Genomic DNA, 27,420 nt, shown 5'->3' on the forward strand with positions numbered 1-27,420 from the left:
CGTGAATAGTCAATCCTAGCTGATATAGGTGTGATGAGGTATTGTTTGGTTTACTGAAGTTCAGGTTTCTGTCTATTCCTGCAGTCTTGGATCAGTAAAAACGCTGAAGCCGATGCTAACCTAAATCTGTTCAATGTGACAGAACAAGATGAAGGAGAATATCTGTGTAGAGCCAACAATTTCGTAGGCATAGCCGAAAAACCATTTTGGCTCCACATTCGCAAACCAAAACCAGGTAAACCACAGACTCTGTCCCAAGGCCCTGGCAACTGCAAGAATGAGCTATAACATTTTTAAGAAGCTAGTGATTAAAATTACTATTCATTTTGTATTATACCCTGTCAACTGACGCTGAATGGCTTTATCTTATTTTCTTGCTAATTTTTTTTAAACAAGAATGTAACGCCTATACAGCAATTGCCATGGAAAAATTCCCACAATAAAATGACTGTCAGATTTTGCTATCAACTCTTCATGCTTTTATTCCTTTCCCTTCTTTACAATTGAGTGCTGATAACAGAATTGCATGTTAATGACCTGTGACGTTCAAAGCTCTGGAAAACCAAGCTGTTTTGAGATTTTCAACTGTAAAACTGATACAGTCACTTCTGTCCCTTGGAGAAGTAATGGAGAAATAAATGTCAACATTGGCTCATGCAAGCAAACATGTTAAATACAGAAAGAAGCAGCAATCTCATGGGTTTTGGGGCTTGACTCCAACCTGGAGGGTTGGGCTGCTGTGTTGCTCAGTGACACTGCAGGAAAGTTCCTTTACAGGTGCCTTCTTGTTATTGGCCAGTGTAATGGTACACTATGGAGGGCTATATGATCTGTATATGCTTTGAGATGCCCACTCTGAAAAATTTGTAAAAAATCCCAAAATTTTCTTAATTTTTGGTGAACTAATGAACCAAAATGTTTGTATATTCCTCTGATCAGCACTTGAGTCTTTCCCCACTACCTCTCCCCTCCTTCCTCCTTTCTTTCTGTCTTTCCTCTTCTCTTTTACCACCTTTCTTTCCCCAGCCCTGTACTCACCCTACTAACCTGAAGTCAGTCATATTGTGGGGGCAATTTTTCATTTGGATGCCTTTGCTTGCATGCTTCTTTAGTGGGACAGAGTAAGAACCTGGTGAAGGGAACTTTTTTTGCTTTTGACTACAGGTTGCAGAGGGGAATGAATAAATGAATGTGGAAGATGGGCCATTGGAAAATAATAAAAACCAAACCACCTTAATCTGCTTTTGAAATTTGCCTGTGGTGTCCTCACACTTGCTGGGAATGTGGCTTATTCTCTGTTTTCCCTCTTTTCTATACGTGTGTGTTTTTTTTCCCCTGTAGACGGCAGGTGTTAACACAACGGATAAGGAGCTAGAGATTCTGTACTTGCGAAATGTTACTTTTGAGGATGCTGGGGAATATACTTGTCTCGCAGGGAATTCTATTGGGTTCTCACATCACTCTGCTTGGCTGACGGTGCTACCAGGTATTTTCTTCTCTGCTGGCCTCTCCTTCCCCCTCCAGGGTGCCTTGATGTTTTGCTTTAGAAATGCCAAGTTCCTTCACACCACCTCTTCCTTGGAAAGAGGGGATGTTCTCTGGGAGCAAATCCTCTGGGATTTGCTGCAGACCCCTGTGGCATACTCACAGCTGACACTTTTTGCGTTGCATATCAACATTTGCAGCATTATTGCAGTAATGATATAAAATGCCCAGTATCTTTTTTGATCTATATAACAGGGAAGTGTTCACAGCCTCTTTGTTAGGAGACTGTTAAGCCAGATTTCGGAGCTTTATCTTTAGATTTAGGAGCTTTGTCTTTTTATACTGACAGTGGGAGAAGAAAACCTCCCCATCAGATGATCCAGGGCACCTAAATTGGACATGGACCATGGATCATCTTATGGAGGAACCTTTCTGTCTAATCTTGTATCTTAACCTGAAATGAGATGCATAAGTAGTTGGTGTGAGTACACCCTTCCCTGCCTGTGGCATTATTTCCACTTCACGGATGAACAGGTCAAGATAGCGATCTCAAACAGAAGGTCGAGGAGAGTCATCTGTAGGCAGAGCCCAGGAGTTGTGGCTCCCAGGGGCATTGCCTGCTGCCTGCTCCAGCTGGGATCGATGAAAGCTGCAGCAGGCTTGAAACCCAAGGCCAGGGTGACCTCAATTTTGTGGTCCTTTCATGTGCAAAAGCTCTCATTGACAATAAAGTCAGCACAGAATATGCAACAGATGGGTCTGCTCTTCCAAAGAAGGGAATGAGACTGTGCTGTCCTTTCACCTGCAGAAGCTGCCTCCAGCTATGAGGCAGGCTTGAACACAGTCCAGGAAAACTCCAGCAATATTCATACGGAATCTCATGGGTGCTGTGCCTTGCAGAGAGTGCAGGAACAGGCCTGGAATACGTTCAGTAGACCATTACTGAAAGGGCACAGAAAACCCTGTACACCCTGCTTTGGCTCACCCAGTGGTGGACCACATTTGGGTCCAACTCGCAACATATCCATCTCGGGATGTGTTTAGGAACTGGAAACTTCGGCATTTCTAATCTTGACTTTATCTGTGCGGGTGGTTCAGATGTAATTGCTTTTACTGGGGCTCAAGGTGTCTTCCATGCCTGATCCTGCTGCTGGTCTTTCCTCTGTGTATTTGCCAGCTCTATAATAGCTGATCTGATCCTGTTTCTGCTTCTGCTATCCACTGGATAGAAATCATTTCCTTTGGTTGTAAGGCTGATGTCTCTGTTATTTTGAGAAGCTCCAGATATTGTCTCATCCAACTGTTTTTGACAATGTATGAACTCACACCTCTCATTTAAGCGAAGAATAAGCAGGAGAAAACCCACCAAAAAACCTCCAGTGGAACTTTATACTGAAGTCAGACGCAGTGATTGACAGCTGTCTGTGCAGCAGCAGGCCCCGAAGCACTACCCACAGAGAGGGCACAAGATACAGCCCGACTGCTTGTAAATCCCTGTCCATGCTGCGGGAGGAGAGACGTGGAGCAGAGGGCAAGACAAGGCACCAACCATAGCACCTGATCCCAGGAGGTTTGGTAACCCTTCCTCGCAGGAGGAGATGGCTCCATGCAGGATCATTTGCCAACATTGCTTTTCCCTGTGTCCCCCTGGACACAGCCACTGAAGACCAGATGTGGAGCCTGCTGCTGCCAGGGGAAGGCTCCTGCTGCTTGCTGAAGATGCTGCTTTGGGCAGCAGTGATGTACATGAACCGTTAGCAAGCTAACCACGCCGGCATGACTTCATTATAAAGTTTCCCACTGCTGGCTCTTCCTCTGATGCCAGCCTTTTTGGGGACAGAAATCCAGTCCCACCGTGGCCTCTTCTTCTGGTCGCTGTGCCTGTCTTGAAAGGAACAAGGGGAGAAGCATAGCTGGGCTTTGCTGGTCCCAAAAAAGTCTTGCTAGTGGGTAGCCATGGCTGATGGGCTCATGCCATCACCCTCCCAGCTCAGCTACTTCTCTGGGACAGACCTTTCGGCCTCTTCCCAGCAGAACTAAGTTTTCATTAAATAATTGTGCAGATTGTGAGGCTTTTTCCCTGTGAGATGTCTTACCCCTGGGTGCCCTTTGAGCTCCTTGGTCCCTCAGGACAGGCACTGGTCCAGTGGAAATCTTTGCTGGAGAAGTCAAATCAGCAGAGAGCAGCAAATGCCAGTCCTGCAGCCTTTGCACATCCAAGGCATCCAGCTATGTGTGGATGTGTGGGGAAAGCAAGATCTGGGTCAGAGGAACAGCACAAATGTGATGCCTTCAGCCTGGAGCACTGGTTTTCAACCTGTGGGCTGAAGGCTCCTAGAAACCCCAGGGTTGCATCAAAGTGCAGTAAAATTACTCCCCAAAGAGGCAGACTGAGCTAATGTTTTAGCAACAGCCGCAGGTTGAAAACCACTGGCCTAGGAGGGTCCCCTCACTGAAGTCACTCAGCAGATTGGCATAGATGAGCAAGTCCTCCCCAAATTCTTTGCACTGCATGTGTATAGTTGCATGTGGGCAGCTGCCCACCCCATCCTGACTGCTGTCTCTTGTCACCCCGCAGCGGAGGAGCTCATGGAAATGGATGATTCAGGCTCAGTGTACGCTGGCATTTTCAGTTATGGCATTGGCTTTATTCTCTTCATCCTGGTGCTGGCCATTGTGATTATCTGCAGGATGAAAATGCCAAACAAAAAAGCCATGAACACCCCCACTGTACAGAAAGTCTCCAAATTCCCACTCAAGAGACAGGTAACAGAAAGTAGATACAAGATTCCTATTCCCCCCTATGGTCATCCCTTTCTTTTCCCCTCCTTGAAATATTCTCTCTAGGTGCAGCACTCTGCCAGAAAAACATTGCCCAAAAGGGACATAAGTTGGCTGCATCTAGGAGTTTAACCCCCTCTTATTGATTCATTTCTGTTCCAGTGGGGCAGTAGCTGGTGGCAGCTGACTCTGATTCATGAGCAGCTCCCAAGTAGCTGTATTTCTGTTGCCCTTGTCCAAGAGGGGCTGGTAGTGCAGCCGTGGATGCCACAGAAGGCACATCTTGCAGGGGAACAGTTTAGTCCAGGCTCCCTGGTGGAGCTCCTTGGGGAGCAAGAACACGTTTAATTGTGCTTGTTCCTGCTTTTGCAGAAGTCACTGGTGAACCCAAACCAATTCTTATGGAGGTGGGAGAGGGTTCTCTTTCTCCATTCAATTAGAGATGCTCTGCCACGTGTAATTGCACAAGGGCAGGAGCTAAAGGCACCATGTAAAACCACATAGTGAAGGATATGGATTTCACGGCTTTGGCTGCAAGCCCATGGTGGGCATTTGCAGTGCCGGAACAGAAGTCACTCCATAGACTATACATGCTGTGGAGATGCACATGGAAAAAATGAACAGACTAAATCTTCCTGCTGGAGGGCATGGCTGACCTATCCGTCCTTTCCACCAGCTAACAACCTCACCACAGGTACCTAAATCAGTGCAGTTCTGCAAGGAAGTGGGCAGAGGTAGAGGGTTTCCCATTTAGAAATTATCAGAAAGGTGTCATTGGGCAAAGATAGCTCAAACCCCCTCAGTGATCCATCTCAGGCAATACCTGCCTGGGAATACAGTTGGCAATAACACTTCATTTGCTCTACCCAAGCAGGTGTCGTTGGAGTCCAACTCTTCCATGAATTCCAATACGCCCCTGGTCCGGATCACGCGTCTCTCCTCCAGTGATGGGCCGATGCTGGCCAATGTCTCCGAGCTGGAACTGCCTCCAGATCCCAAGTGGGAATTGGCACGCTCTCGGTCAGTCAGACCCACGGGTCGCAGTCCCAGCGTGTGCTGGTAGTGTCACCATCCTGGTACCCACTAACATGCCTGCTTGTTCCTCCCTTCAGCCTGACCTTGGGGAAGCCGCTCGGTGAGGGATGTTTTGGCCAAGTGGTGATGGCGGAAGCGATTGGGATCGATAAGGACAAGCCAAACAAGGCCATCACGGTTGCTGTCAAGATGTTAAAAGGTATGGGAATTCCACGGAGGGCAGAACAGCATATTGTGCTGGGATTTCCTCTCTTTGCTTCTCTTTTAAGTCTTTTATACAAACAGCTACAATAGAATAAAGCAAGAACAGCTTTCCATCCCCTTCACCCACATAGCCGGAGGGTGATGGCTGTCTCCTTGGAGAGCACCTAGAAGTGCAAATCCCATCAGGAAGAGGGACTGGGAATTAACCCAGTTCTTTGCCAAGGGGTAATAGCGTCCCTGAGAAGAAGGGGAACCCCCTTCACGTCTAGCCAGCTCTGTGAATCAGCCCACTCCTTACTCCTCCTGTAACCAGCGCTGCTTGTTCTCACAAAGCCTTGTGCAACAAGCTCAGGTGGAGTTTGCAGAAATTTCTTTAACAGACTCCTTCTTGAGGAGTTTCTTCACTGAATACACTTGATCCCAAACTCCCAAGAGGTTAAAGGGAGGCCAAAAGTGGAGGAGTCACTTGGCACCCACAGATGAATCTGTTTCCCATCCTTACCGTGCACACAGTAACCACAGACAACATGCAGACAAAATCACCCTGAGGAGTTCAGCTGGAGCAAGCAGGGCAGATGCTCCAGCAGTGAGCAGCCCAGGGTTGACGTTACGTGGGGTGACGTCTTTACAAAAATAACATTTCTTATCAGAGAAGGATTTGTTTAATTTACATTTCCTTCAGTCCATTCTGAAGTTGGTTTTGGAAGCGGGAACATTCCCATCTTGCTAAACCAAAGCATTCAGCTGGGGAGGTTTCCCTGTATTTTTCTACTTCTGTAGAAAATTTGCAGCTTTCTATGCAAAAAATGCATTCCTTCCTGTAGTCCTTGTCCCAGCTCTGACCTTCCACAATCCTTGACTTTTTGCCCCTGGAGATGAGGGAAGGAAACAAGTCAGAAAAGGAAAATTATCCCAGGTACCAAAAGTGACTTTATTTCTTTAATACTTCACAGGATGAAACAGAAGATGAAAGGCTTTGTTAATTTCCATATGAACATCTATCTCAATTTATTTGGGTTTTTATCTTTCCTTGTGGTAGTTAGTTTTGGTTTTATTTTGATTCTTCTTCCCAAAGTCAAATAAAAACAAACACTGCCATATTTTCGGTACTGTTTCCCCAGCAAAGCCCCACGTGTCTATGCAGCAGTTGTATTAACTATTTCCCAAAACACATACTTTCTTCCTGACATTTTTGCTTTCCTCTCTTGCTTTCTCCAGATGATGCCACAGACAAGGACCTTTCTGACCTGGTCTCTGAGATGGAAATGATGAAAATGATTGGGAAGCATAAAAACATCATTAACCTCCTTGGTGCCTGCACGCAGGACGGTACGTAGCAAAGCAGCTCGCAGGGCTGTGGGAGGCTCGGGTTTGACTGTCCCTTCTGTGTAACTACTCACTGGTTGCCCAGAATGTCCCAGATGAGCTTTTGGTGGTGAGCTGTTCCTCCGCTGGATCCTGATGTGCTCTTGCTTGCAGGACCACTCTACGTGTTGGTGGAATATGCATCAAAGGGGAACTTGCGGGAATACCTCAGGGCACGTCGCCCACCTGGCATGGACTATTCCTTCGACACCTGCAAGCTGCCCGAGGAGCAGTTGACATTTAAAGACCTGGTTTCCTGCGCCTACCAGGTGGCCCGGGGCATGGAGTACTTGGCATCTCAGAAAGTGAGTTGAGAAACCTCCTTTGGTAGAAGCATCAGTTAGACCCGTGCGTTCAAAGACATGCAATGCTCTGTGTGTGTGTGTAGGACAACCTCAGGCAAAGTGTTGGCAGGCTTCTTCCTTTAGAGACCACATCTTTCTGTATGAAGTGTCTTGAGTGTTTAGCTGGAGGCTCCATCCGTATGCAGAAGTTCCTATATGCTGGCTGCATTCATGAACCATGCAGCTGTACAGCCCTCGCTGTGACCTGCAGGCCTGTTTAGTATCCCCAAAGTGCATATGAAAGCACAAGAAACCCAGACCTTGCTGCCTGTCCTCACCTATTCAACCTCTGTCACTTCTAGAGGTAGCCATCTTTAAGATGTGTGTTCCTGAGGCTCAGGCAGCAGTGGTCAGGGTGAGCATCATGCCAAGTTGCGAGCTTCCTCCATGGCAATGTCACATTAGACAACAGTCAGGATCTGCATGTACCCTTGTTCTTCCTCCTGATCCTTCCCTGATCTTCCTTCTGAGATCACTTCCACTCACAAGGAAGCTGAGATCTTGGGTGTAGCTCACGTGTTGTGGCTGTCTCTAGCACATGTAGGCTCGGTAGGAGTGGAACTGGCAGTGGATTTGGCTCAATGCATGGAAATGCCTACAATGCTCTCTGGGGAGCACTTTGCTGGCACTTAGCTGGCTGCTGTGTTTGCTTACATCATACCCTGGGATTAGTCCTGATTTACCCTGACATCAGCAAGTGGAGAATCAGGCTTTGGGTTCACAAAGCTGTGCACCAGCCGGTGTGGGCAGGGAGCACTATGGCAAGAGCAAGTTCAGATTCAGATGTCAGATGTGTTTGTCCTGTGGCTGCAGTTCAGGGTGGCTGGTTCTTTGTGGCTTTAAACTCTTTCTGTACAGTGCAGGCTAATCTAGCTTCTTTCTCAGCTAACAACTGTGATGTTGAGGATTGGACTAGATGGCCTTTAAAAGTCCCTTCCAACCCACACCATTCTATGATTCTATGTATTGTGGATATATTTGGGATACCTTAATTTTAGGACGTTACTTCCTTCAAACATCAGCCTGCACTGCTTCCTGAAGGAAGCAGGGCAGAAAGACAGCTTCACATCCCAGTAAGTGCCCACACAAGAGGAGGGTTGGCTTTCCCATCTGTGCATCATTCCCTTTGGAGAGAAAAGACGCGTGGCTGTGTCAGCGCTGAGGCTGCCGATTAGGTGTTGCTAAGAGGTGGCTCCCACTGAGCATGCATGATGGGGCAGTGGCACAGAAAGTGAGGAGTGAAGCAGTGCCCACAGCTTTATGAGCTTGGAAGTCAATGAAACGGCAGCTCATAAACCACACGGTGCTGTTGGTTCCAGGCGCGAGCAGCTAACAAGCCCTTATTTATTGACTTGCTCACCTTTCACAGTGCATTCATCGTGACTTGGCAGCCAGGAACGTGTTAGTCACTGAAGACAATGTGATGAAAATAGCTGATTTTGGCCTCGCTAGAGACGTCCACAACATTGACTATTACAAGAAAACCACCAATGTAAGTATAGAGCTGCCAAGGACATGCAGTTCTCCTTCTGGCAGGCAGCTCAGTCATCCCTGCAGCAAGTGACCCTTGTCCCACGACTCCCCTTCTGGAGAGGCTTAGAAGGAAGAAGTCTGCTGGTGGCCTCACCTAGGGAGGAAGTGTAGGTAGGCTGGTCCCAGGAATCCACCCACCATACGTTTCCTTCCTGATAGATACTGCTGCTGCTAGCAGCTGGTTGTGAGGCCTCAGCTCTGGCCAGGAGGCTTTAGGCTAAGAGAAACTGGTTTTTTTACCAAAGGGGAATGGAGCCCTTTCCAGTCTACTCCACTACTGTTAATAAAGGCTCCAAGGAGCCAGCTTCTGTCCCACCAGAGCCTTTGACAGAGGAATGTCACTTTTTGTATACCTGGAGCTATCTTGCATTTTTCTCCCTTTTTTTTACAACTGAGCCTCTTGACTCCACTGCCAATGGGTGAGAAGATGGCCCCAGACAAGAGCTGAGACCCAGAGTCATTTATAGTTTCTGTAGAGATGAATTTAAGATTGAAGGGCTGGTGACAAGACCTGTGTCTTGGTTAAGAGCCCTGCAGCAGATTTTGAGATCTGAGCAAAAGCTACAACTATAACAATTGGCAGTGGAATGATTGAAGGTATTGCAGAACCTAAGGGCCTTGTGACTGCAAGGGGTCTAAATATCCAGGCAGTCCTACAAAGTACACCATGTCCATACTGATCCTTTTCAATATCTCATCAGAAATCTTCCTTAATTATGGGGATTTCTTAATAATAAATGAATGGAAATTGTTGGGAATTTAAATCATAGGTCAGATGGACTTCCCTGTTTGAGCTGCGTTGCACAGCTGAGAGCATAATCCCGTTTGTGCATCCTGCCTATGTCCCATCTCTAGTTGTCTCCCCCAGTGAGACATTGGGTCAAAAGAGGACAGAGTCCCCCTATAGCCAAATTACGCCTCAAACACAAAAACAGTCCTTTCTGTCTCCTTCCAGGGGCCAAGCAAAGCCCTAAAGAATTATGATTAATCTAGTCTTTCTCATCTCATATTTCTCACATGTGACAACCCACGTTTATGACCCTGATCTAGGATGTTCCCCTGGAAACCTGGGGTCAGGTCTTCTCCTTTAGCCCCCAGCAGGATGAGGATTTGTTTCTTGGAGGATCTGGCCCTTACCTTCAACCTTGGAAATTTCCCTTCAAGTTCAGTTTAAGCCAGGTTTGGACTTGGAGTCAACTGCTTCTTCCAAGCAAAGAGATGGAAAGTGTTGTCCCAAGCTCTGCTGCAGAGCTCACTGCATTTATGAGCAATGAATGCTGTTCCCATGCAAAGATTTAGATGCGCTGATATGTTAAACCTGCCTTGGCAGTGAAATACAGTCCTCCACAGAGAGCATTTAGTGTAGAGATCGTCAGCGAAGATCCAGGGATCAAATGGTCTAATCTGTTTATATGTGGCCACTCCTGCTTTGCCCAGTGACCGAGAAGGCAGATGTGGCTGTTAATGAAAATGTTTCAAACTGGATTAGAAAAGAAGATTCAGATGGTGCCGTTGTGGCTGGGGGAATATGCTGATGGGATGTTCCCATTGTCTTCCTAATTACAGGGTCGGCTGCCTGTGAAATGGATGGCTCCAGAAGCTTTGTTTGACCGGGTCTATACTCACCAGAGCGATGTGTAAGCATACTCTCACTTTAAAAGGAAAATAATTAAATGACCGGGAAATCAACACCTATAGTATCTTAAAGACAAACCAAGTACTGCTAAGCATGAGCAGGGCTCCTTCACTGCTGGGGTGCCTGGGGATGCAAAATCAAATGACTCGATTCCAAGCTGCAGCTTTGCACACGTGGTTTTGTTTTACTATTATCTAGTTGCTTTCATCCAAGGATCTCTAGCGAACTGCTGAAAAATTACTGGAAGGCAGGCAGGTATTTCTTAGTCATTTACAGATGAGGTGATTTCTCCTCAGTCAAAAACTGTGCAGAAAAACTCCATGCAGAAAAAAATTGCCCTTGGTTTCCTCCACACTTTGCCCTAGACTAGTTGCGTTTCAGCTGAGTACATGGGATGAGCTTGAAATATTCTGTCTGCTGTTAGTAGAGTCGATCAGAGAATATTCAACAAATACATTCTTGGATTAATTTTGCTGCTTCCTTTATTTTTCCTAATCCTATCTTGTCCATTTTAGTGCCTCTGCACGGTAAGCAAACAGCAGAGCCTGCCTCATGTGTAAATCTGTGTCACGTCTGAACTTTGCAAGGGCTGAACTAGCTCGGCATGCACACCGGCTTTTTTATTTCAACATGTGGTTGATAATGGCGTTTCTACAGTAATTCAGTGCCTGCTCCCCAAAGCTCACTGCTTGCAATTGGACAAATTAATCTATTTCTGTATTTTTCACATACTTTGGCTTTCATTGATCTTAAATCATAGTTTCCATGCTTAGGTAATGCTGCAGCGGGCATGACACATAAATCAAAGCTAGAGAACGGGAGAGCGAGCGTGCGTGAAAGCGAAACAGGGACAGATAATCCCTGTTTTTAAAAAGAAAACGAAGAAGGCAAAAGATATATTTGAAAAAGAGGACTTTTACCCAGAGCACAGCTGCAGGACTGGAGTGTGTAATGTTAGTGCTCCACTGATGCTTGTTGGGGTATTTTTCTCCCGGCTTGGCCAGTGAAATGAGTGTTGTAACAAGCAAGTTTTGGTATCAGCTTGCACAATTAGTGGCCTGTGGTTCCAAGCCTGCAATTCAGTGAAGCCGTGCATGAATAATTTGATTTGTTCCATTCAGTGGAGCTGGTGGAAGACCTAAGAAAGAGCTGGGGGTGATAGATGGGCTGTCACCTATCTGATTAAATGCTCATTTCAATTTCAGACTTGGTGCCTGGGATTTCTTTGCTATTGAGTTGGATCAGCAGAGATCTCCAAGTAACTAGTAAAAATGGCCTAGGCAATTAGTCATGCTATTGATGACTCTGTTAGCTATGCATGGCTGCACAGAAATAAAGCCAAGTGGGGGGGAGGGGATATGGGGGGGCCTGGAAAAAAACTCATTGAATTTTAAAGATCTTTCTTTGGTCTCCAGCTGGTCTTTTGGAGTGCTACTATGGGAGATCTTCACTTTGGGAGGGTCTCCGTACCCAGGAATTCCCGTTGAAGAACTCTTCAAACTCTTGAAGGAAGGCCATCGGATGGACAAACCCGCAAACTGCACCCATGATTTGTGAGTGTGTGATGGAGCTGACCTCCTTGCCCCACTCCCCCTTCCCTCTGTGGCCAAATATCACCCCAGGCTGTGGTTGGGTCTGTTGAGGCATCCCTGCTGTGAGATTATGCAGCCATCTCCAGATAGGCTTACCTATCTCTACTCATTTCAGCTCAGCCCATGACTGCAGAGCCACGTAACATGCCTGCCCTGGTTTAGTAGGTGGTGGTGGGGGGGTGTAGCTCTGGCATGTCACCTTTAGGTCCGGTCCTTCTGCTTTGAGAGTGCGGACACATGAGATGATCAGTGAGGAGGAGGCATAGCTCCACAAAACCCTCCCACAAAACCCTCCTCCTCCTCACCCCAGCTGGATACACACCAAGGCCAACCTGGCTAAAGTTGCATTGGCCATAGCTGTTCTCTCAGGCAATTTGGGGGTGGGTGGGTGCCATTTAGCCCCACCATGGGTGATGGTCCCCTCTCCCTTATGCAGGTATATGATCATGCGGGAGTGCTGGCACGCCGTCCCCTCGCAGCGGCCAACCTTTAAGCAGTTGGTGGAAGACCTGGACAGGGTCCTCACCGTGACGTCCACCGATGTGAGTGTGATGGGGTGCACATGGGGAGGGGTTGCTTGGTCCCCGGTGCGGGCACCCAGCACTGATGGGTCTGTTGCCCTGGCAGGAGTACCTGGACCTCTCGGTGCCCTTCGAGCAGTACTCACCGGCCGGCCAGGACACCCACAGCACGTGCTCCTCGGGGGACGACTCAGTCTTTGCACATGACCTGCTGCCCGATGAGCCCTGCCTGCCCAAGCACCCCCCCTGCAACGGCGTCATCCGGACGTGAGGACCCCATCCTGGGCGGACAGATGGATGGACGGACAGGCGGGCAGCGTGCCCATGGAGGCAGGAATGTGGGGTGCCGAGGATGAAGGATCTTCCAGTAGAACTGTGTGGTGGTGCCCGGAGATGTGTGGTGTTGTCGAGCTGTTCAGGGTAGAAAAAGAAATATAATTAACTTTTTTTTTGGTTCTTTTTTTTTTTTTCCCATTTGCTGTATAAAGAGTCAAGAAGCACTGTTTGGCCTGAAGGAACTAATCTCTTGCCAAGATGATCTATCATATCTGAGATTTTTTTTGGGGGGGGGTTGTTTTTCATTTTTGGGTGGTTTTTTTTTTACTAAGGAGAATGTTGAACCTGGGGGGCGCTGACCTCCCAGCCTCCATGCTTGCGTTTCGAGTACCAGAGTAGCCGTTCTGTGCCTGCAATACGAAGAAGAGGAAAGAAAATCTTCCTTCTTTTTTTTTTTTTTCCTAAGAAAGAAAAAACGCAAACGAAAAAAGAAAAAAAAAGTGTAAAGAATGTAGAAATTCTTCGCTTATGCAATCTGTACATGAACCTTTTTGGTGGAGCTGAAAAGCCACGTTGCCTGCAGGGATTCATATATTTATAAAAATATCTATATTTTTGTTGTCGTCGTTTTTATAGCTTCATGATCGTACTGCCCAGCTACATAGAAGGAATCCTTTTTGGAAGAAGAAGAAGAAAAAATGATAATTAAGTAAAATGCAAATCATCATGGAGAAAGGAAAAAAAGAATATAAAAAGAGGTGGTCAAGTCATCTGAATGGCAGCGCTTTGGCCATGCCACTGGCCCTTGCACTGGGCTGGGAGCGATAGGGCCATGCCGAGGTTGGAGCAGACCCCAGGGATGGGCATCTCAAGCCACATCTTGACCTTTGAGAACAACCATTTTTGGGGGGGGGGGGTGAATCTTGCTTTTGGGGGTTTGTGCATCTTTGCTTGCCAAGAGTGAGTGGGCACTTCTCCATCCACCCCTCGACGCCAGTGGTTTGGCTCCATCTACGTGCAGTGACTCGGAGAAAGAAGTTACGGGTACCTGTAGGCAAGAGCCTTTAACTTATATCAAAAAGGTTTATTCCAGAGAATCTGTGTATATATCTATAAATATATCCTGTATATATATAAATAAATATATTAAAAAAAATAAAGAATGTATAATACTAATGCAACATAAAGCAGTACTGAGAGAAAGTCTCAAAATAGGAGCATTGCAATCTAGGATATACTGATCTGGGCAAAAAGAAAAGATTTTTTGTTTGTTTTATATCTTCACAGTTTTGTTTTAAAAATTGTACCTTAACATGTATATTTGTAAAGTTATTTATAGACATTAACATTATCTGTTCATGGGTTTAAATAGCGTAGCATTACTGTAAACTTCAAAGTTCACCGAGCTTAAGGGTGGGGTGTTTTTTTAACTTATTAAAAAATGGAGAAAAAATATATTAATCAAGTTTTTCTTTTTTGTGTTTATGGGAAATATTGAAAGAGTGTATAGGTGTACAGTCCTTTAACAAATTACATTTAATGTTATAAATATATATATATATGTATTCATTAAAAAACAAAATATTAGTTTATCCTGGATTGCAGTGAGCAAAGGTAAGTTTATTTTTCAATACATCACCAGTGGTTAAACCAAACAAATAGCAGCAGAGAGATGATTTTTTTACCTATTTCAGAAAAACAGGGCCAAGAATTCTTCCATCAGTTTAACCACTGTGCATTAAGGGGGCGGGGGGTGTTTATTTTTCTATTTTCAAATGAAGGTATTCTTTGTGGTCGATTTAATAACTGGTGTGCAGCAAAACACAGTGTTGACTTTGGATGGTGCGGGGTAACTTTTTTTCCCCCCTTTTGCCAGTACTGTTGTATTTTGGGCTTCAGAAATGCCGTGTGAGCAAAATGGCAAGAAGAGCGACAGTGTTTGCAGGAGAGGTGCAGTGACTGTGTGCTTCTTTTGTATCTAACGCACTGGAAAATGCCAGTGATGCCCCATTTTCTGTGTTTAAAATGCTGTGCTGTTTTTGTTCCTCAACGCCAGATAGCTGTTTAAAAGCACAGATGTGAACTAGGGAATTTTAGTATGGATCAAGCTGACAAGGAGGAAGATTTGGGCTGGGGTTATTTTTGTGAGTGGGCTTTTTTTGCCCAGAAGACTTCACTACCACGAAGAGGCAAGGAAAATTGCATCCTGAATTCATCCTTTCCATTTTTCTCTGGTGCATATTACATATCAATGTTTCAGAATAACAGGATGACAGCATCTCATTTTAAGATATTTTTTTCTCCTTAGAGCCACAAAATCCTTATCCTAAAAGAAATAATTTATAGTTTTGAGGTTACTTCAATGGAAGTTTGAGAAGGTAGATTTCTATAGAGTTTTGTTTTGTTCTGTTGGAATAAAAAAAAGAATTTTTTGGTATTTTCTTACAAATGTCTGCTAATTGTGTACATTCCAAGTACTGGAAGCGTTGAGTTTTCCTGTACTGAGAAAAGAAAATGTACAAAACTGTGCATGATTTCAAATGTTACTAGATATTATAAATATATATATAATTTATTGAGTTTTTACAAGATGTATCTGTTGTAGACTTGTTGACTTTAACATTTCTTATTCAATGCTTATATAGTTTTATAGCCTGGACTATTATCTTTAAAAGCTTAAAAAAAAATTAAAATTTCCAATTTTGTTACATTTTATACTGTTGGTGTTCCAATCCACAGGTTTGCATAGCGTGATCTTTTCGATGAGCAACTCTTGTTCAGTTTATTTTAATACTGTATTTCTGTGCCTGACAGCTGCAGCTGTCCAAGGTGTGAGATGAACACTAAATAAAACTATTCTGCTTTTGTTAACATGGCAAACTTACTTTACAAAGAAACAAAAGAAATAAACAAGTTGTTAAATTTGGGGGTTTATTCCCTGTTGTGAGGGTCCTTTGCAAAGCCAAGTCTTCTCGGCTCTGGGATTTGTAGTGCCAGGAGGGGTTATTTTTTACACTGCTGCTTTGTGAGTCCTGGCCAGCACAGGTTTTATATTCATAATAAATTTATAAGAATTTTGGTTTAAAGGCCATATTCTTTAATTTGTGAGTGTGTATATTTATAGCCATGAGCCATTATGTACATATGGGCCTAGAGGAGGCTCATACAGGATTGAGCATGTAGCGGTAGCACAAGGGCTGGCATTGCTCGGTAAACCTCTTGTGGATTGCTCCCAGTGTGATCATGGTGGTGGTGCTCATGTTGTGTTCAGCCCTGCAGACGCTGGTGGAGGTGGAAGGGCCACAAGAGGAATCCACCACTAGGAGAGGGGGAAGGTGGGTGCACTGGAGAAGGCACTGGTGCCTCGTGGGATGGGAATGAGGAACCTCCCCCTGCCCTGCTCCCAGAAGAGCCCACACTTGGCTTTGGAGGGTTGAGCAAGGGAGTTCACTAAATCCTTGCTTTGCTGGTAGTAGACAATGCAAGGGGATGTTGCAGCTTGGGAAACACTGGGCCAATCCTACGAGTACTTCCATAAAGTGTTAAGAGATTCCTGCAAGTGATCATGTTGAACTGCATCCCAGATACCTTCGTTTTTCATGCAAGTTTGTTTGCCTACATACAGCCTACCTATAGTAGCAGCCATCTGTAGTTTTAAACAGCTGGGCATGGGAGTGCATGCATCTGAGCAGGTTACATCTGCAGCACTGGGACTGGCACCACCACTGTTGCATCCTAGTAGAAAATGTAATCACATAGGGGTTTAGGTAATTTATTTATCATTGTAAGGAAAAAAAACATTTTTCTAGCACTACTAAGATGCACTGCATTGTTGGAGGAGAAGTCTTACTGCCTGGAATGAGTTGTTTCCATGCTTTAAGGACACACTTTGATGGCCAGCCCTGAGCCCTGCCCAGCAGGAGCAGCATGGGCCAGAGAACAATCCCTGGCCATCCAGGGCTGCAGCAGGAGCACAGCTAAATGGCCTTCTGATGGTTCATGTGGAAATGGCTCCATCATGGCAGGGTGGTGAGGATGTTGTGCAACATTTGCCACCAGGACTTTAAAAGCAGGAGAAGGGCAGCTTGTTCTGCAGTTAGCTTTGGTGTGTAGCAATCCGTGCTTCATAGCTGACCAAAAAAAGTCCTCTGAGCACATACAGAGCACATAGAGAGCACAGAAGTCACAGAGGCATGTCTCTGTCCCAGTGCAGTGGCTGACCTGCACATGGAGCTGGTGTGACATTTGCTTTCCCTCTTGGGTTTCATGATGTCATTCTTCCTCTGCTGGCCTTCACCTGCAGCAGTGTTTGCTTGTGGGTTAGGGAGGAGGGGGGGATACTTTACTTTAATTGCTCTACAATGGAGACGGTTCTTAGCTGAGGATGAATATTTGGCTGTGGCGTGTGATGTGCATTGAGCAATGTGCAAAACCATCTCAAGGAACATCTGTGAAGCTGCGAAGTTGGGCTGCGTCACCGAGTGAACATCCCACTGCAGCTCATTCTGTGGTGGCCACAGCCTTCCACCCAAACTGTCTGCCCTTTCCACATGAAAGAAGTCTTTCTCAAAGCAGAACAAACATTTTCTTTCCTCTGTTGGTGACTACACAAATAGGGCCTCGCACTGGCCACCGTGACCTGTTCCATAGCAACATTCAAACAAATTACTAAAACCATGATTTATTCCCACTGGTCATGGCTTCATGGGGAGACAGGGAGGATTTGGCAAAAGGAAGAGAAGTCTGAGGCCCTGCAGGTGTCAGTGATAGATGGCAACTAGAACTAAAATAGCAAAGTTTCCTGGCTGTGGTGCTATTCAAAACTCTTGAAGGAAGTGTCTCCTGCTGGTGGACTCCTCCGAGCAAGTGCATCACTCGCAGAGGCTGCATAACCTGCAGAAAGGGAGTATGGAGTCGTGGGTTGTGTTGACATGAAAACTGAATATAAAAGGGGACTGATGGATCTGCTCAAAACCGCAGAGCTACTAACAATAGGAGGACACGAGGGAATGTCCGGAGGAGATGCCAGGAGCTGAAGAGCTTTCTAGGGCTTCTTGGCCCTAGATCATGGGCTCACCAAGAGACACTCATTTGTACCCTCTTCTTCCTCCACTTCCTCCGCCATGTTAGCCCTGATCTAGTTTCTCTCTTTCATCATCACCATGTTGTTTTTCACAAGCAGCATCTCAGGTGTAGACAACATGTCAAGCAGAAGCATCATGCCCTGCCCCCAAGATTATTAACTAAAACCAGCAAAGAAATCCATGTCCTAGCATGTGGTGATACAATCAGCTCTGAGCCCTGCAGGGATATTTGTGCCCACATGCACCACTGCGTGATCAGCTCTCCTGGCTGGTCCCCACCAAAGGAGATCCCATAACCATTGTAACTTTCCCAGGCCCTTTTGGGGGGCAGCATGCAAGAGCAATGGATGGGACAGAGAAGTATGAAAGCAGAAGAAAGATATCTTAACAAATGTGCAAGTGGGGTTGGCCTAGGAATGATTTTGCTAAAGGCCAAATTCTGCATATCACCCACCAACCATGACTTGCTCTAGGTTCCTCAGCAGTGCAGACAAAAGTGGCTTTGCCATCAAGGAGGATGCACCCCAGGTGGGAGGGGAGAGCAAGGAGTAGCAACAAAGTCAGAAGCATCTTCTAGCCAAGTGCTATGTTCAAATAGGCATGGAGCACCAAACCCAAGCAGTGAAAGCAAGGGGAAGTTTGGCATCGGTAGAGCATTGGGTACATCCACAGCTCCATGGCACTGGGGTGCACTGCCCATGCTTCAGCCAGAAAATCAGGCAGCACAAACTAAAATCAAGCTGGGCAGAACAAGATAACACCATGGATAATCACACAAGGCCTCTCTGGTGGTAACACACCCTATCTAGCCCGTGTTACAGGCATTCAGCTAAATGCCACACAGACTCACCTCTGGGGCTGCCTCACCATCCTCTGCATGCTCTCAAGGCATGTTAGAGTGAGACGGGGTGGAAGGTTGTACCACTGCCTTACATCAAAGGTAAGTGCCTTAGATCTCAGGTAGGCATTGTATTTGGGTTCAGTCCACCCTGAGCCAAAGTCAACATGCATGTTAGAGTAATCAGACACTTCCAGATGTTAGAGACTGTATTAAAGAGCAGGTTGCAAGCAGGGGTGGTGAAACTTGTTCCCTTTTGACTCATACTGACAAAACCTCTTAATAGAAGATCATAACCTGAAGTATTAATGGCAGAAAATCAAGGTTGAGAAAAGCAATACAAAACAGCACATCCCCTGAAGACTCTGCCAGACTGGCAGAACTGGGCAAAAAAACCCCAAACAAATTCCTACAAGCCCTCACTGAGCTGCCTCAAGGAACTATCTGCTTTGGAGAGTAATTCTGCAAACACAAAGTGATCGCAGCCTGCACAGACGTAGCACAAAGCTCTGTGGAGAAGTGCACTTCTGACATGCTCACACACGTAGGAAACAGCTTGGACAACCAGGATCCAGCCAGCAGCTTGCCACTTCCCCAGGATCCAGCACATTTGTGCTATGAGATAGCTCTGGTCCTACCAAAAAAGCCTGAATCCAATCCAACAGAAATCATTCAATGTCTTTCCTGAGTAGCACCACAGGTATCTTTGTTTTCCCAATATAACCCATAGCTTGGTCAGGAAATGATTCTTTGTGCTGACCTTCCATCAGACACTTACCTAGTCTGCTCACAAGGCAGAAAACACATTTATCAGTCAACATCGATTTTTCCACTTCCACCAGTAATATGGAAGAGGCACCAAATACAATTTTCCCCCAAAGTAAAAATTTGCTAGACTTTGCAGAAGTTACTTTCAAGCAGACCCTGGAATTAAACCCGCTTTAGTAGTACTGACAGGTAATCTCTTCTTATTACGGGAGACAGAGATCTGTTTTCATAGTCTTGCGCCTCCCTGCAGTGTTTAAATCCCTCAGACACTTCTGTCCTGCAGATGATGACAGACTCACTGGTGATGGTGCTTAAGGCCATTCTGGAGGAACAAAGTCAATGAGCAAGGGGCTCATTGCACAGCTCCATTACAGGGTCGATCTGTAGCCATCATCTTCTGTGTGAAGTGAAATAGGAACATGCACTCAAGTGCTGACATTACGTGTATGATGCCCACCACACCTTTGCTGTACACCAGCATGAAGGCTTAGCAGCTGGGGACAGGATCAGCTCTTGAATGTGTCTCATTGATTCAGTTTGGCCAGTGGCTTCAGAGGACTCCCATTCTCTGCCAGTCTTAAGTTTTTGCCTAAAACAGTCTCCTAGGGATGTCTTCTCTCATTTGATGTCAGTGAGGAGTTTGTCTTGTCTTAGCAGACAGCGGCCTGGCCTCCACTGCACACTGCCTGGTCCAGCCAAGGGAACTACAGCAGAACATTAACTACGTGACCATGGACCTTGAGCCCTTAGGAAAACGCTGAATAGGCACTGCTGAACACGTCAGCAGAAAATCACTGAGATGTTTGGCTCTTGAGGGCAGTATGGAAACCAAAGAGAAGAGCAGAGACAGTCACATGGATGACTCTGCTGAGTCATCTTTGTGAGAGGAGGGAAAGGACCAAGCTGCCAGATGGTTTCCTAAGAAAGATGCAATATCTTTCCAGGTACTCATGAGTTCACACACTGGGAATGTGGTGCTGTCGGAAAGAGACACTCATTTGCAGCCTGCACGTGAGATTTCGAAGTCATGGCAGTCTAAATGTCATCTCAGAGCTCTTGTTATACAAGTTACTCAGACTTCTGGTGGTTATCCTTCCTTGGACAGAAACCATGCAGCCAACTCAACTTACACAAGAGATGCAGGAGGTAAATTTTAGGTCCGATTGATCTGGGCATTGTAAAATATGTTTGTGGAAACGCCCTCGCCAGTATATACATTCCTACCTCATGCCTCTGTTGGAGGTTTATGGCTTGCACATGAAAAACTTCTGCAAATACCTCCCAAAGGCATTTATGGTCAGACTTTCGGGAAACACCAGGAAAATCCAGAATTGGACCATCTTAACGAGACCCTGCAGAGTCTCCCTCTTCAAAAAAGCCATTCCACTCAGAATAATCTTCATCACCTCAGCCTGGGGTATATAAACACCAACTGATAATAAAACTAATAAAAATCATCTGCCAGACAACCCTTCACAAACTATCCAAGGAGATACCCATACTCCACAGGAGAAATGAAAGAAATGCCTGAAAAGTCAGGAAATGCCCTAGCAAGTTTTATCACCTTCCAAGAGAGAGAAGGAGAGGCTGTGCAATATACCCCTGATGACCAGGGGCTTTCATCTTGCAAGGCAACCACCAAGATCTGGAACCACCATACTTGGCTCCTGAGCAGCACAGTGACTACTAGATAAAATATGCAGATAAAAGCAGCACACACTGTGAGGCTGATGCTAAACAAACATCAAGATCCAGACAGGGGTGCGGGTCCCAGGCTGCAAGTGAGGAAGGCAAAGGAGCTTCCAGCTCTCCTAGCGTAGGTTGAGTGAAGATGCTTATGGTGGGCGAGAAGACCTCCTTCAGCCCAATAATAACAAAGAATGGATGTTTCTGCTTAGGTCAGTGTCTGTGGAGATGGCAGGCCAGTGTACCTGGAGTGTGCCAGGTGGGCATCATTCCCCTTTTCTCTGAAACAGTGGTTTTTCTTCTAATTAACAAATACATAGTTATTAATATATAGTCATATCTGTATACTTGCTAGTTACAATTTCAGCATACAAAGAATTCTACTGTTAGATAAATATGCTGGGAAAATGGATATTTTTCATATTGTTTCCCAGTTTTATTGACATTTACTATGAGGGCTGTAATTCTGCCTTACACTGGAGGAAGTCTCAGATGGTCTGAAACAGTTTGGAGACACCTCGTCCACCTCTATCTATGCCCCCTCTAATTAGCTTGTGATGAGATTTTTCACCTAAAGGTTGTCAGAGCACAGGAGGTACGTGCACACTGGCACCATGTTTTAGTTTTATTCTAAGTTATTATTTATTTGTGAGGATCACATTTTTTCCTATTTAAAGAATAAACAGGAGTTAAGAAACCGGAGCCAGTGGGAGCCTTTGGATACCAAGCCCATTCCATGCAAAGCCCCACCCTCTGAGAGTGATTTTAATGACATTTTCAGGAATTGGGTTTGCAAAAGCAAGGCTGTTATTGGATATTCAGAACACAGAAAGGTAAGTGCTGTATTCGTTACAACATTACAGAGCTATGCTGGCACAGAAGTAGACCTGACTTTTCCATCAGCCTCGTACTTAAATATAGAATTCAAGAAATTTTTACAAGGTAGAGAAAGGGCAAGAAATTATTGGCAAAAGGGGCAGTTCTGAGGTTACAGAATCCAAAAGAATCTTGGTTGTCTGACCAAAAGTTAGTTATTTTTTCTGAATGCGCTACAATCCCCATGTAGGTGGTACTAACTCATATTTGCCTTGCACAAAGTCAGTGTATCACAGGGATTTTATGAACAGGGAAGAACATAAGAGCAGCATGAGCCCAAGGAGAGCAGGTAGCTCTCCAAAAGGGAGACACTCATCATTAAAGTCAATCTTAAGAAACTGTATAAAAGGCCATTATTTTAGTTGTTAGGTAAAATCTCCAGCAAAGCCAAGGGAGGTTAGCTTGTGTGGGAGGGACCAGAGAAGTAAGGCCTGTGTGCATGTGTGAGCATGTAGGACAGGGCAGAAAAGCTGTTGTTTATGCAACATTAAAGTTGGGAAATGAAGCAGTCAAGCAATGCAGCGTTAGGGTTGAATGCTCAGCTGTAATGCTGCTTCCCAGTACTCAAGTGTTGGCAATGGTGGGTTTGCACACCTCTCTGACTCCATGCAGTAGGAAAGATCTGTGGAATATGTTGTAGTTGGGGTTGTTCAGTGACAAGTCAAACTGTGATTACCCTGCAAGGGGTGAGGCAGGGGGGAAGGCAATGCTTTAATTTGGGTCCTCACTAGCCCTATGGCCCCATACTTTGTTCTTGATCTCCAGGTCTGCATGAGCTGTGCAGGGGTCACTTCACACTCTCAGCAGCAGAGAATTATACCTAAAATCAGACTGCCACTTTAGCTGACCGCAAAGTGTTGCAGTCTGGATGCCTGCATCCAAATAAGAGGCTAAAACTGTCACCACTGATTTTAGCTCCTGCCTGCTCTGCGGATGGTCACTGGGGAGCAGCATGTCCCTCACTGCCTGTGCAGCCCCACACACAGCACATGGCAGGACCAGCCTGTGCTATTCATCATCTCCTTAGGAGGTGACATCAGTGCTGCAGTACCTGGTTTTTCATTATTCACTCAGTAATTAACTGTTTTGTGGCTCTTGATCTGGGATGCTCCTCATAGCTGACACATACCAAGCCGATTGCCCTTTTCTTCAAGTGCAAGAGCACTTGAAATAGTGCTGCAGATACTCCCTTACAAAGTCCACATCATCTCTCATGATTCAGCTATGCAAGACAGCCAGAGCAAGCATAGTCCCATGGCTTATGAGGAGAGACTTTTTTCTCCCTTGGAGAAATAAGAAACTGTGGCTACAAAGGGATAAATCTTCCATGTCCCTGTGCCATTCAAATTTTCCAGCTTATTTTGCATATAATTCCAAATGATCAAATCTAAAGCTGATCTGACCTTTGTTTATTTTTCTTTCCTCAATGTCTGAATAATTCGCTTGGCTCAGAAAGTGGATTTAATGATAATTTCACACAACCGCTAATTACAGTGACTGTAACCTAATACTTAATTCCAGCCTCAAAGGAACCAATGGTTCATATTAAATATCAGATGAGGCGAAACATCTCAATTTAGTCTGGTGATCCGTTTGTCAGATTTCTGTGCAGAACGCACGCATGAGCAAGATACAACCAAGACAGACGAAATCAGATATCACCAAGCACTCAGTAACACTCAAGGAGCGTAACCCACTCCATTGATCTTAGGTACGTTGAAGCTCAGGCACTGATGAAGCAGATTTTGGGTCAGACATAATGTGCAGAGAGCGGGAATACCAGAAGAGAAATGCAATATTAATCATCCGTCTATTTTCCCATCTTAAAGGTGCTGAAGCAAGAAAGACTTGTAAATTCAGTACAGCAAGAGCAATGCGAGCTCAAGAAACAGGGTGAGTTGGTGGCAAGACTTCCATGAATGCAGAGGTAGACAGGGTCCAGTGACAAGTGGGGACACAAGAGGGGTTCCCCAGATGCCCGTGTAAATTTTTAGGATGCTGCCAATGCAGACAAACTTGAGAGGTGAGTTTCTACAGTTAATCACCACAGTTCACACACACCGAAGCTAAGGCGCATTTTTTCAGAAGGGCTGAGAGCACAGGCTCCCAATATGGTGCAAATTAAAGCAATAGCTTCATTAACTAGCTGATCATATGTGCAACATATTGCAGCAGTAGCCCTAGGAACCAGGGCATGGGGGCCACACTGGCATGCAGCAGAAGATTGACTTGTCTTGCCTGGGTGAGGTGGCAGAGGTATTTCATACTTTTTGACCACTCCCTTAAAAAATACAAGATTTACAAGCCAAAAAGATGGCATTTCACTATTGCCAACTAACATGGATTTAGCTGGCTCATCTTCAAATGCCCAGGTTTGAAACTCCCCACCGTTTCTTTTTACAGGCATTTTTCTACCTGACATTAAACCTCATTACTCAGTGCTTGAGGGAGACTGCAAACTGGACACAGATTATCCCACATACAGCCATCCCAGCCAGCTCCCTCAGCGGGAAACCCGCACACACAGCATTTCAAGGGTTCAGGCACATCCCAGCAGTTATTTCTCCTGCAGTCCTGCTGCATCTGTGACTCTTACATTGGAGTACACCTAACGCATCCAGCTGCCCTGGAGCCAGGGCTTTACCTCCGCGCGTTCACCATAAAACCCTGTTGTTCTGTGGGAACATCTGCTCGTTTGTGTTCCACCCAAACACCCCACACATTCTTCAGAAATCTCTCTTTCTACAGGTCTGGCTGCTTTTTGCCAGCAGCAATGTACACGCTTGACATGTAAGAAGTATTTAACAGGGGGGAAAGCACGTTCCTCGTAAATGCTTCTCACTGCAGGATGAAGAGAAGCAAACTAACACTGCTGTACTTTAGGAACCCCGTTTGCAAAAGGGAAGAAGCTTCACTGGGTCAGATAAGGTGAAATACTTTCCATTCCCTCCCATAATATGTTTCAAAAAGCTTTTATGGTTATTTACCCAGGTCACTACTGGCCTAAGTGACTGAGTGGCTGCACAGCGTCCTGGAAACTGCACACCCCCATGTGAATCCATGCTCAATGAGAGACCAGGGCATGGATTTCTACCTGAGCTTCCACCTTGGCTTCTGTGAAATGGACTTTCTGTCCCTAGGACAACTCTTTTGAGCTCCCAGTGGTGATCCATTCCTGCCACCAAAGACTGAATTTGCATGGAAGAGGAAGAGTCCCATTCAGTTGGACACGGAAGAAGACACTGTGCTGTGTCACACAAATGCAGGATATGGGACTTATAGCAGTTTTCAATACCCCCAAATTTCCAATTCCAGCCCAAAGAAGCAGGATTTGTACTTATTACTGTTCAGTCTAAATCACCAGTTGTAGCTCCTTTTATTTGACCTCTCACTGTTTAATTTGGAGGGTACTTTCCAATGACCATTTGCAGCTTTTCTTCGCAACTATAAAATCTAAACATCACTTAATATCACGACCCCAGCCTCTGAGGTTTCAAAGAAAGGAAGCAAAGGTGACAGTTACCAGCTCTGCTTTTCACTTGTATTTAAGATAAATTTATTTTTCTTTAAAAAAGGCAATTTGCAGACATGAAAATATCTAGAAGTTTTGCAAAACTAGCTACTGGTTCAGTTCTGACTGTACTTCCCTCCTTTCCTTCACTCGGACACTGGCACTGCTTGGAATAGAACAGCCTATTAGATGTGTTGTGGTGACTGGCCACTAAAACCTCTGTGACAGGTAGTATTTCAGTCACACCTGTGCTTCACTTGATCTTCAGCCATATAAAAGCAATGAGTAATATTTCAATACTTTACGGGTAGTTGGAATGGATTTGTTGCTAAAACTTCTTCTCTCAGATGACCCAGCACTCTTCTTTGGAGTTTCATTTCGAGTTTGCAGCTTCTGTGTGTTTTTCTCATAGGGATGAAAACAGTCTCTGAGCAGACATGGGCAGAAACACTTTCCTGGGCTTCGTGGTTTTAGTCTTACTATTTTATTTAAGTACCACAAGACTGAGATCTTATGGCATTGGGCAGTGCACAAATGCATGGCACCTGACCCCTGTCCTCTAAATGGCTGCTCTGTCAGGGGCTGAAGTTGAAAACTAGGCTATAGACAGCACCAAAGAAAGTCAGGAAATGAGTATAAGCCCTACAAGACCCAAAAGACCAGCTCTGATGCCCAGACCCCTCTGGATACATCTCTGCGAACCTCTTACTTAGTCCTTCACAGAGTTATCCAACTGGTCCAAGTGTTAAGCAAAAGAGGTCATTTTAGGAGCTGGTTTTCATTGCAAGCCAGCTCTACCCAAGAGTTGCCTCTGGTTGGATGCTCAGTGTCAGGGAGGTTTGGTGGACATAGTTTCTGTAAAACCTGTTCAAGCTGCAGCAGTGCGCTCCTTCCCCTTGCTCCTGCAGTTTGAATTAATCCGACTTGATTTAATCTCTCATAATTGTGCAGTGTGTTTTTATTTAAATTTGCCTCCAGTCTCCTACCAATTAGTACATCCATGCATAAGCGACGGCGGTGCCTCAGATCTTGCAGGACTGCCTCGCTCACTGTTTCATCATCTTCGGCTCCTAAAATTCTCCAGGTGGCTGCCAGAAGCTGAGCGAGGGCATTTCTCCCTCAAATTCCAGTCCAGCCCGTGAAAAGCTTTTTTGTGACCATGAGGACTGCCCTGAAAAAGCTCCACATACAGGGAAGCTCTGTTAAATCACCCTCAGAGCCACGCATCTTATCAGCCATGCTTTTCGCCAGTGAATCTCAGAAGTGGTTCCCATAGGAAGCGATGTGCTGATTTTGGCTTGCAGGAGAAAGTTAAGACTGAACAACTGTTTGAATCCAGTTCCAGCTCCATCTCTGCCATGTTTAATAACCTCCATAAATTGCCTAATTCCTCTGTAAGATTAAATGGATGGTTATGCATGGCTCACTCTGGCTTCCCTGCAAGCAGAGTAGTAATGCTGGAATTTCAGCCACAAACAAGGATGACCAGCTGATAATTGCCACCCAGGTACAAGCTGCAGATGCATGTAGGGGCCCCTGTACATGTTTTGGACTTGGTTAGAGTTTGGCAAAACAATCTTCAAAACGCACTTTCCTGGCTCAAGCTAGAAGGTTTACCACGTTTCTTAGAAGTGTATGCGTGGCACAAGGTCAGGCCAGCAAAACAAGGAATAAGAGGCCAAGAGCACACTTCTCAGCTCCTTACTTTGTGCCTACAATGGCTGTCACCACTTTCTTAATGCCTGCATCCCACCTGCCCTGATGTTGGAAGAAAAACAGAGAGCAACAAGTTTTTCTGTAAGTTCCCCCACTGTTCCCACTAACAATGTTGTTGAGATAAATGGGTGAATGTTCTCCTCTCTAACAAAATTCTCTGTAAAAGATG

At 45.4% G+C, this 27,420-nt stretch overlaps 1 protein-coding gene across 3 annotated transcripts in view; it reads left to right on the top strand.

Annotated features, from left to right (window-relative positions):
• Positions 1 to 15,698, top strand: part of FGFR3 (fibroblast growth factor receptor 3) — a 56,938-nt gene extending 41,240 nt beyond the window's left edge. Inside the window, exons 8-18 of one of the 3 annotated variants that reach the window (XM_030492189.1) lie at positions 1,342 to 1,486; positions 4,064 to 4,257; positions 5,141 to 5,286; positions 5,379 to 5,500; positions 6,724 to 6,834; positions 6,985 to 7,175; positions 8,584 to 8,706; positions 10,314 to 10,384; positions 11,799 to 11,936; positions 12,412 to 12,517; positions 12,603 to 15,698. In XM_030492189.1, the coding sequence (XP_030348049.1) occupies positions 1,342 to 1,486; positions 4,064 to 4,257; positions 5,141 to 5,286; positions 5,379 to 5,500; positions 6,724 to 6,834; positions 6,985 to 7,175; positions 8,584 to 8,706; positions 10,314 to 10,384; positions 11,799 to 11,936; positions 12,412 to 12,517; positions 12,603 to 12,767 (1,512 nt within the window). In that variant the 3' untranslated portion in view covers positions 12,768 to 15,698. Of the gene's footprint in view, positions 1 to 1,341; positions 1,487 to 4,063; positions 4,258 to 5,137; positions 5,287 to 5,378; positions 5,501 to 6,723; positions 6,835 to 6,984; positions 7,176 to 8,583; positions 8,707 to 10,313; positions 10,385 to 11,798; positions 11,937 to 12,411; positions 12,518 to 12,602 lie in introns of all 3 variants that reach the window. The other 2 variants (XM_030492190.2, XM_030492191.1) reach the window with 2 other exon arrangements.
• Positions 15,699 to 27,420: the final 11,722 nt, after the last annotated feature.

This window comes from Strigops habroptila, chromosome 7 (assembly GCF_004027225.2).
Source record: "Strigops habroptila isolate Jane chromosome 7, bStrHab1.2.pri, whole genome shotgun sequence".
Taxonomy (NCBI): Eukaryota; Metazoa; Chordata; class Aves; order Psittaciformes; family Psittacidae; genus Strigops; species Strigops habroptila.